We start from the raw sequence: 10,991 nt of genomic DNA, 5'->3' as shown, positions 1-10,991 counted from the left end.
TCCGACTTGTCGGTGTCTACCCATCAATTCTTTGGGAGATCGTCCTGTGGATGGCACTGGTCAATGTGAGTGATCGGCATGTCCGTCAAAGACAGCTCCGAACAATGGACGACGCCTCATCAAGACGATAAGCGCCGGGTGCTCTGGGGTCAGCAGGGCGGTGTGTGTGGCGTCATCTGGCGGAGGCGCCATTCTCGGGTCATCTCACCGTCCACGTCAATCAAGGGCAGTCTGCGTCTACCCCGCTCCTGTCTCTTTAACAGCTCACAAGTTCAGACGCCCATCTAGTCATCAGATCGCTCCACTCACCGTCCACGTCGTAGTCTACCTCGTTGGTCATCTTGAGCAGCGACATGTCCATCTGCTGCCAGCGGGCGAGAGCTCGATGGTGGCCTTGTGCATATCGAGCACCTCTTCCTCCATGTCCTGCAGGTGCGACACCGCCTCATGGAAGTTGTAGAGGTCAGCCGACAGCTCGCCCTCCTGTCAGGAAGAGTGGCGCGTGCGTCAAGCTGATAGTACCACGCTCGGGACACCAGACACCCGGGACACGGACGACGACCCGGCCGCGGCTGCGCGGCCCGACCAGGGCCGGCACTGGTGCTGGTGCCAGTGCAGAGTTGGCAAGCCCCAGCTGCGTGATGCCGTTGACGTGAGTCGTCGCGGCCCATGCAGGATAACTGGGCTGGCTTAGACAGGCGCTCTGCTAACAGTCATGTGGATGCCGACTGGGACTATTTTACACATGGGGACGGTGGAAGCAAAGGCTGTGGCATGGAACGGCCGACAGTTCCGCAGCTTTTTTGCCAGCGCTCACTGCACTGCTCATTTGATTTGTGTGAGGTTCAAGGCTCCAGGATAAGCACATCACAACAGCTTTCCAGTGCGTCTCATCCTTCTCAGCACGCGGGCCGCTGCTGGTGCGCCCGAGCGTGCGGGCCGGGCCGCGTGGAGGGGGCGGTGCCGCCGGTGACGAGGGGGCGGTTGCCGCCGGCTCCCGCCACCCGGGTAGGGGGAGGAGGACCGGGACGGCGCTCACAAAGAGGGACGGGGTCGGCCTTCTCGCGCGAGTGCAGCCTCTCCACCAGACCCGAGGGTCGAGATCTGCGCCGGGCGACACGACACAGGGTCACTGGCACGGACGCGGCGGCCAGTCGCCACGGCCGGTGACGCTCCGGTACACGCCACAACGAACCGTCCAACACATGGAGCATGACCCTCACCCCATCGTGTAACAAGGAACCGCACGGAAAACTCGCAGTGGCGTGCCTCACGAAGTCAGCGATGTCGTCATAATCTGCCCAACTCCGAGCATGACTGGTCTGAATAAACAGCTTAACGGCGGGCACGTTATAACGCGATAGCAACTATCTACTGAATATTTAGCTTTTTAAAGTTTTGAAACACTACAAGTTGCACCATTAAATTGCATGCAGCACAATGCCAAAATCATTAACTCATTACAAGACAATTCACTTATCCGTCAAAATGGACACAGCTTGACTCAAAAACCGCACCCGAAGCAAATCACGCACGCACACATGCGCACAGGTACACGCACAGGCGCACACACACAACACCTGTGCCAGTGGCCCCGCACCCGCCAGCCCGGCCCGTCCGGCGATGAGCCGCCGCGCCACCTACGTTGAGCGAGCGCAGCTGGGCGAGGTCGTCGTCGGGCGACTCGACGCCGCGCATGGGCTCCGGCTCCGGCCGGCGGCCGTTGCCGTTAGCGTTGTCGGCCTTCATCTCCAGCGGGTCCTGGGCGCCCAGCTCCTTGACGCGGTCGGCGTAGCGCAGCGTGTTGAGACTGTGCTCGCACGAGTTCAGGCCGGGGCTGATCATGGCGATCTGACGGGGGTCCGGGCCGTCAGCGGCGGTTGACGGCCGGCACAGTGCGGCACGGCGGCACACAAGGCCGTCAGCGGCGGGGCAGACCCGGCCGTCAGCGGCGGCGACGGCCGGCACAGCGCAGCACGGTGGCACACATGGCATCCAAGTCGCAACGCGGCGGCGCGCTGGGCACAGCCAAGTGTTGGAGGTGCAGTCAACGACCGGTGAGTGCAGTATGGGCCCGAGACCATTTCAATTCATTCGCCTTATGGGCGCTGCATGACCTACAGCAGTCGATGTGCCCCAAAACCCCAAATCATCATCAATCCACCCGCCTTATACCCACCCACCAGCCAGTGTGCAGCCCATCTCATTACGAGCTACCATACTTAGCGTGACTCAGCACACACACACACACACACAGGCACAGGTTCCATCACTCACCCCACCCACTTACCATGCACGTCTTGGACTTCTCGCCGATGAACGAGTCGCGCAGCACCTGGGTCAGCTTGGAGGCGCGGAACGGCAGGTGGGCGCCCTTCCGGCCCAGCGCACGGATGCACTCCTTGAGCGCCAGCAGCGACTTGTTGATCTCGGCGCCCTCCATGCGCGTCATGCGGTCGGACGAGGACGTGTCGGCGCCGCGCTCGTTGCCAGCCAGGTCGATCAGCGAGAACTTGCCGTAGAGCCGGCACCGGTCCGGCGGCACCCCTGACTGCCGCGTGCGCAGGATGATCTGGAAGACGGCGTGCGAGCGCGACGAATGGTTGTTGGCCGAGGTGGTGCCGCTGGTGCGGATGGTGTTGCCGTGCTGGATCAGCTTCAGCACGTCTTCCATGCTCTCCACCGGCCGCTCCGTCAGGCCCACCACCTGCACCTGCTGCTTGCCGTCCTCCAACACGCGCAGCTTGGCCTTGTCGTTCAGCAGGTCGAACACCTGCCGACGGCGGCGGCGGCCGGGGTCAGCTGGGTGCGGCGCGTCAGCAGCGACGTGACTTAGGGAACGGACTGGGGTTGGATGAGCCGAGGCCGGTGTACAGGCGGACAAAGCACAGGCACTGAGTGGCTGTGCTTCACCACACCGCCCCAAACTGAGCACTGTCACCACACCGCTCAAACTGTCATCACGCCGCCCAAGCTGTCATCACGCCGCCCAAAACTGTCACCACACCGCCCAAACTGTCACCACACCGCCAAAACTGAGCACTGTCATCACACCGCCCAAACTGTCACCACACTGCCCAACTGCCACCACACCGCCCAAACTGAGCACTGTCACCACACCGCCCAAACTGCCATCACACCGCCCAAAATGTCACCACACTGCCAAAAATGTTCACCACACCCTCCAAACTGTCATCATCCTGCCCAAACCTGTCACCACCACTGCCCAAAATGTCATCACACCGTCCAAACTGTCATCACACACCCAAACTGTTATCGCACCACCAAAACTGTCACCACACCGCCCAAACTGAGCACTGTCACCACACCACCCCAAACTGTCACCACACCGCCCAAACTGTCACCACACCGACCAAACTTTCGCCACACCGCCCCACACTGTCATTACACCGCCTAAACTGTCAGCAGTGCTGAACGAGTTGTGCAGAAGCCCTCACCTTGCCACTGTAGATCTCAAAGTAGCTGGCTGACACTGCCAGCCCCTTGTTCTTGTTGCTGGGCGACTTGAGCAGCCTAAACACGTCTTTTGGCGGCCATAGCGTAGATGCCCTTGTTGGCGTCCTGTGACTTGCCGTTGAACGTGCCCGCCCATGGTGTGTGTCTTGCCGGAGCCGGTCTGGCCGTAGGCAAAGCAGGTGGCCATGCCGCCGTCGAATATGGTGTCCACCAGGGGGCGGGCCGAGTATCTGGCGGTGACGGCGCGCCGCTTGTGAGAGCCGTCACCAGGGCAGGCGGGCGGGGCAGGCTGAACACCCACGGCACCACGACCGTAACGTGACGGCGTCACAAACAATCCAAACAGAAGGTGGTCGTGGCACGGAGCGCCAGGCAGGATACGACAACAGGTAGCCGATCAACTCCTGATCAGTTCGGGCTACAGAAGGTGTAAGCAGATAGCAGTCACGCAACCCGCGCGCTCTAACTGCGGGTGGCGGACTGTCCCTTCGCAGGACGCAGGCGCGCGGCTCCCGTCTCTTTCGTGATGAGTGTCTGTGGCGCGCGACTCCTGTCTCTTACGTGATTGCCCGACACTGTCAGCTTGTGTGCGACATCACAGGGATCAGCATTTCTCCAGTTGGGCTGCGCTGTGGGGCCTCCGCATGCCGACGAACACCATGTGAAACCTCGTCAGTAAGACACGCGATCATAAAACATCCGCGCCCACCAGTGCCATGCTGATGTACAACACGCCGCTGTTAATAACTCACCGGGCCTTTTGCCACCAGCACGTGAATAATTACCATAAATACCACGGCCCTGGCATCGTTGAATGGCCCAATCAGCGGCGCAACAAGAGCCGGCGCTCAACAGCGCTGTGGCCGGACGGTATCGCGGGCAACCGGGCGTCGACACCTCCCCCCCCCCCCACGCCCAGCCCCAGCTCCCTTTGTCGTCCGCACAGGGCCGGCCCTTGTACCGATACGGCCGCCGGGACCGCGTTAGCATCGGTCGGCACCGATTACCACGTGACCTTTGCACCGGCCGGCCCGCTCGCCGTGACAGCTGCCGGGTTTGAATATTTCAGTCCGGCACGCGACAATCAGCTGATCGTATTCAAGGCCCAGTCAGACTGAGAACAGCGGCGTCACGCACGGCCATCACCGTCCGCTGTCGGCAGGGTTGCCATGGTTACGAGTCACGGCGTGGATAAACGGCCTTTTCGTGCGCCGGGAGCGACGCTCATTGTGAGCCCAGGCACAGCGGCCGCCGCTGATTAATGAATCTATACAGGCTCGCTGTCCACTTAGCGCAAGGTTACAACCGGGCAGCATTTCCAGCCGGTCATTATCGATGGCTTAGGCTTACCAGGTGCAAGTTTCATCACCTGTCCCAGCTGATCGTATCATCTGAACAATTTAAGTTTGTATGGATTGTACTGAATCTCGTTTGGCGTCGGACTAATCGATACTGAATCTCAATTGGCGTCTGACTAATCGAAAGATCCTGCGACATATGTCACTGCTAAGACACGCTAGCAAATCCACCTCCCCAGTCGCAATGCATGCCAAATGGCTTTTATCCATCGGGATTCAGACGTAAACGGATCCCAGATTGCAACTGGCACGTGACAGTATTCGGCACGTGACCGTCAAGACAAACTATCCGATGGCCCAGTAATGCAGCAGGATTCTCGGAGCCACCAGCAAACCTCACAAAGGGTGATATACCATGCCGTAGATGCGAACAGCAGCTTGCGGATTATTTGGCTGGAGACAAACATGGTGCGGTGCGACCCGTGTTACGGATATAAAACGCTGGTTGCAACGCACGCACAGCGCACAACTGGTTACAGACAAAGAGCACTGCGTGACGTTTGGGCGGCACTTTTCCATTACGGCATCGGTTGCACGAGACAAAGGCGAGGCACGCGTCCGGGTCACAACGCAGCCGGGCCGGTCCGGGCCACAGCCCACTCCATCCGCCGCCCGCTCATCCCGGCGGCTGACTCATCCGGCGTAGCCCTCGGACTACAGCGCGCTACGGCGACGGCTGCGTCCCTCCCACAGGCGCAGAGTGCGGACTGTGCGGCGGCGAACGGCAGCCCTGCCCCAGCCCGGGATATGCCGTCCCTTCCCTGCGGTTGGCATCGTCAGCGCGGGCATCAATGGCCCTGTTTGATGTCGGCCCGCTTGCAGCTGCATGCCACGTGGTGCGAGGTCAGCTGGCAAGTGTCGCACCTCATAAACTGGGCCCCCGCGCATGACTCACCAGCGGCGTTACAGTCATGCGCCACGGGCGGTCATTTCGACGGCGCTCTAACCATTCGTGACATCAGGGCAAACGGTCATGTTGATGCATGACCGGCACGAGCGCTCCGCACCGATACCCGAAACACTGACTTCGAGCTCCCGGCCGCCTCACAACGGCTCGGTCTCGCTGCAGTCGGCTTAGCACGCGCGCCCCACCGGGGCCGTAAGGACCGAACTCTGAGCGCACGATATGACGGCGTCCCCGCTGCACATGGCGTGCACAGCTCATGGCTGCTACGTCGAAAGATTCAGCCAGCTCAAAAAGTCGATTCAGAAAGATCATGCTGTGCCTGTGAGCATTTGTAGCAATCTCCACAGTTCCTTCAGAACATGCCCCTTCGCGAACAAAAGGCACGAAAGCACCTGCGCCCTGCAGGACCACATAACGAACCTCATCCTGGCAACACGCAGTGCCACGCCTCGCGCGCCACGCAGCCCGCCAGCCGTACCACTCGGTGCCCCAGTGCGGACCCTGCCGGCGCCGCAGCACGGCCTGCCACAAGCTGCCCACAGCGGCCGGCTGCGCCCGCTCGTCGCCAGACGTGTCGACGCACGTCCCGACCAGACCGTCCAAGCGCCGCCCCACCGGGCCGGCCGCGCGCCAACTCACTTGTAGACGAGCGTGTTGTCGCACGTCTCGTCGAAGGCGTAGTCGAACCGGAAGTGCTGGTTCTCCAGGTACTTGGTGAGGTCGACCTTGGTGCGGGGCTCGTGCACGATTGTCTGGTCCCGGTTGGGGATGGTTACCACGTCGATCTCCTTCCTGCCGGTCTCTGGAGCGGGCCAGACGGCGCGCTCATCACGGCCGCTCGTGACAAAGTTGACCACAAGACACACTAACCATACGTGGTGCCGCGACATTGGTGTTACGGCAAAAACCCTTACTGACAAGAGTGCTACGTCACTACTTGCACGATAGTCCTTCTATTGCAAAAAACTTATACGCGACATTAGTGCCACACAACAAAAGATATCCTTCAATTACTACCATTCTTACTACCATTTTTTTAATTTCTAAAACATATACGAGGTTGGTGCTACACGGCAAAACTTACACTTCTTTCACTTAGTTATTCAACATTTATTTATACGCAACATTTCTCCTGCTGCAAAGACTGGAGGAATACCGCATTTGGTTACATGATACGGGCCGTATTTCAAAAATTATACCCTCAGCACTTCTACTCATGGGTTAAGCCCCACGGAAATCCAGGAGGAGGCGAACACATGGGAGGACTTGGACGGACGAAAAGCCCTGGAGTGCCCATCTATGATGTCCATACTTAGTGCTGCTGCAAATATCGTGATTGCCAAACCCGCGTCGGCGACAGTCCTACGCCACATCGCTTACACTGAACAAAACGTCTAGCGTATTGTCGTATTGTTGCCAAACAAGTTTGGAGCGCGTAGAAAAGGGCTAAACCTGTCACAAGACATAGAACACGGGGTTTGCCTAAATGTCACACACTTTCCTACCACAGATGAGGAGTGGTTGGGGCCCCCGGCTGAATATGAAACTACGCCCCTCGTCTGGTGTGCTCTACAACTCGACTTCCCTTTTGCTGCAATGGGTTACATAAGCTGTTGCTGCTACACGACATAAATGATGGTTCAAAAAGATTCGTATTAAGATTCTGCTGTAATAACTGAACCCTTTAATCATACGTCAAGCACGAAAAGGCAAAAAAATAACGTACCGTAATTAATATCTAAGTTGTCGCGTTGGCACCACGAACTTTTAATTTCAGTATTGTTCAGTTTATGTTCCCTCCTAACCTCCCTATCGTTCCTACACCCCTGATAGGCGTCCACGTATTTTCCACCCTACGACTGTTTCAAGGCAGCATGCGATCCCTCCTGACGCCATATCGTTTAGTATTGCTTCATATCGCTTCACATCGCCTAGTCATTCCGCGGCGCGGTGACTGAAGCTTTGATAGCAGTGATAAAAATAACAACCCTCTTATGATGTGAAGAGTGGCTCGTAAAGATCTCGCGCGCTGCCATGACCATCCGCACGGCACGAGTTTGGCCGAGGTCTTCGCTGCCGGGACACGGCTTTATCCGGGAATAAAAGGTGCCTCTTTCATTGGACACCGACATTAAAGAAGCACCGTTTGTTTCGGCTCAGATTTTGACAGCGGCACGAGTTGTAGCGAGGTCGAGTCTCTCCCCTTTTCCGTGCTAGCTTCTAAAATTAAGCACTGGCCCATGGGCGGTTGACTGAAAAAAACACCCAGACAGCGACTGGCCTCACCAACTCGGGAGAATCTGTATAGACCGTGAACTTTAACTTGTATAACGCTAATGGCATGCATAAGTCTTGCCAACAGACCGTAATGTCGCTGCCAAAATTACGATATGTAGACTGCCTAAGTTTTTGCAGTGCAAGTAATGATGGGAATACATTTTTCAGCACAAGGTTTGTCGTGTAGCCTTAGGTCGTACTTAAGCAGTCGAAGTACTGTCGTGTACAAGCAATGTTTGCACAAGTTTTAGCAAGTAACAGTAATGACGAGCAAAGTTTTTGAATTAGAAGTTTTGTCGCATAGCACTAGCGTCGTGTGCAGTGGATGTAATAAAAACTGCAGGGGCATTGGCAGTAGCAGAACGCCGCAACACACTTGTCGGTATGGAGTTCGCTGCAGCACTAAGCTCGTGGAACCACACTCACGTGCCTATAAGATCACGCGCATCATGCAATGAACTGGTACAATTGCACCGAAATTACTCTAGAAACGCCGAAGACATTCTAATCACATATAGAGTGACCAGACAGTTAGCGTATCGGGTTCTATTAACCGCTGACGCAGAGCGTTTCCACACTTTCACTATGAACTACTAACGTGAGGCGTTCGCCACTTGCATAGAAATTAATGAGGGTACTTCTAGCTGTGCAACGAACGGTCATAGCTGAGTGGCACTGGTACATACTCAAGTGAAAGCAGCAGCCCGCTGCTAGCTCACGCCGGCCCCACAGGGACCGAGCGGAAGCCAGCCCCCGGAGACGCACGAATCACGTGCAGTCAGCCAGACCACAGTCTGGGCAGTCAGTCAGGCGAGTAGGTGGGCAGTCACCATTAGACGACAGTCACCCAGAAGGTTTACGTATGGTACCCATGGGCGTGCCTTTCCCCCTCCCCCCAACAACCAATGGGCGTCGTCCCCAGCGCTGGTGGGGCGCACCTGTCTTGCTGAGCGGCCTCTTGCGGACGCAGGACTGTGATCTGGTGCTCCTCGTACGCGTCACCGTCCTTCAGTGGCCGGAAGTCCAGGCCGCTCTGGTACTCCCTGGCGGCAGCGGGGCCAGCCGCTATCCAAAACAGGCCGGCACCAGTGAAGGCTGATGCACGCATCGAACAACTGTCGCAATGCCAGTTAAAATATGCTTTCTTTAGGGGTATGACCCATGGCAAAGCCATTGATGCCAATAGGACACGGATCACCTCCGATCTAAGCTTTCCAATCTGCCGCGCGAGGCCCAGCGGCTGCGCCGCCGGTCGGCCGGCTGCCCACCTGATCATGGCCAGGAACTCCCAGTTGGCGTTTTCCGGGGTCCGAGTTCATCAGCGCCTCGCGCTCCTCCCGCTTCTTGTTTTGCTTCTCGCGCCGCTCCTCCCGCTTTTTCTGCAGTTTCTCAACCTCCTTCACCACGTTGCTCCGCTTCCGCGCTGCGAACGGAAGGACGTGGACGCATCAGCCGCGGCTGGGACCGTCGCCGAGTGTGTGTGTGAGAGGGGGGGGGGGGGGAAGGGGGAGTGACTGCCACTGGAGAGTGGAGTAGAGCCTATGCGTCTGACGCAGCCGTATCAGCGGGCTAACGAGGCTCTGGGGTCTAACGACGAGGCTCTAGCGACGTCAAGTGACATAAGACGCGCCGTATGCCATATCTAGACAATGTAGATCCACACTATATCCGGACGCACTACCGCAGGACGACGCCCACCATAGCCCCAAAGGGGCTGCCAATTGTGACTGCGCTACAACCGTATGCGATGCGATTATCGCTCCCACAGAGCTGTAACCTGCTCGCTAGATTGTCATCCCAGCAGCACGATGAGTCCGCTAGATTGTCAACCCGACAGCAGTGTAAGCCTGCTAGATTGTCAACCCGACAGCAGTGTAAGCCCGCTAGATTGTCACCCCGACAGCAGTGTAAGCCCGCTAGATTGTCACCCCAACAGCACTGTAAGCCCGCCAGATTGTCACCCCGATAGCACCATAAGCCGCCTATATTTTCTCCCCGACAGTACCATAAGCCCGCTATATTGTCGTCCGGACAACACTAAAGCCTACTAGATTGTAAATCCGCTGCGCTGGGGCTGCGCGCCATCGAACGGCGATTCCGGCCAGCTTCACGGACGCTCGGATGGTTGTCGCGACCGGACGGGATGGCCGCTGAACCAGCGCGACATTATCCCGACAGCGTCACGGACCATAACCGTCGAGCCTCTCCAGCCACGCTCCGGTGCTGGCCGGACTGTCCCCCTCGTGCCGCGCTCCGGTCCTAACCGGACTGTCCCCTCCAGCCGCGCTCTGGTCCTGACCGGATTGTCCCTCCAGCCGCGCTCCGGTCCTGACCGGATTGTCCTCCAGCCGCGCCCCCGGTCCTAACCGGACTGTCCCTCCAGCCGCGCTCCGGTGCTGACCGGACTGTCCCGTGGCGGAGTGAAAACGCCACAGGATCGTCACCGCCGACAGCGCTACGGTCAATTCGGACCCGATCGACCGGGGGTCGCAGAACAGACAGAATGAGCGGCGGTGGCGGAGTATGGATCGCCGGCGTCGCTCCGCCCGAACACCCGCCATCAGTCCCGGCTGTAACCGCCAGCCGGCCGGCCGGGCGATCACCGGCAGGCGGAGCTGTCCAGACGTGTCACGGCGGCGCGATGACCGAACTCCCGGAAGCCCTCTCCCCTCCCCCACCCCTGGGGGGCCCAGAGGCGATGGCGCCAGCCGGGGCGTAGCCGGGGACACGAGCGGGCGGGAGGAGCTCAGGCACAAGGATCCGGTGGGACTGGGTGAGCGAGCTGCAAATCTGGAGATCCCGGGGCTGGCATGTTCGGACCTTCACGTCCAGTTGGGTCGGGAACGGCTCGGTCAGGTCGGCTCGGGGTCCGAGCAAGTTGGGGTGCAGACACAAAGTCACGTAAGCAGTCAGGATTGTGTTTACAAGAGGTCAAGGCCGGAATGGGAGAGGTCAAGGTCGGAAGGTCGGCG

General features: G+C 58.5%; 1 protein-coding gene across 1 annotated transcript; it reads right to left on the bottom strand.

Annotated features, from left to right (window-relative positions):
* Positions 1-336: 336 nt before the first annotated feature.
* LOC119111369 (kinesin-like protein Klp10A) lies at positions 337-9,659 on the bottom strand. The gene is given in 12 exon segments (XM_037235182.1): positions 337-483; positions 1,645-1,851; positions 2,291-2,773; positions 3,459-3,548; positions 3,550-3,600; positions 3,602-3,707; positions 6,382-6,544; positions 8,958-8,988; positions 8,990-9,062; positions 9,288-9,319; positions 9,321-9,442; positions 9,650-9,659. Coding segments are annotated over 12 exon segments (1,515 nt in total).
* Positions 9,660-10,991: the final 1,332 nt, after the last annotated feature.

This window comes from Pollicipes pollicipes, unplaced genomic scaffold (assembly GCF_011947565.3).
Source record: "Pollicipes pollicipes isolate AB1234 unplaced genomic scaffold, Ppol_2.1 Scaffold_7261;HRSCAF=8764_pilon_pilon_pilon, whole genome shotgun sequence".
NCBI classification, from domain to species: domain Eukaryota; kingdom Metazoa; phylum Arthropoda; class Thecostraca; order Pollicipedomorpha; family Pollicipedidae; genus Pollicipes; species Pollicipes pollicipes.
The sequence above is the reverse complement of the archived record's forward strand: the minus strand, read 5'-3'. Positions and strand labels throughout refer to the sequence as shown.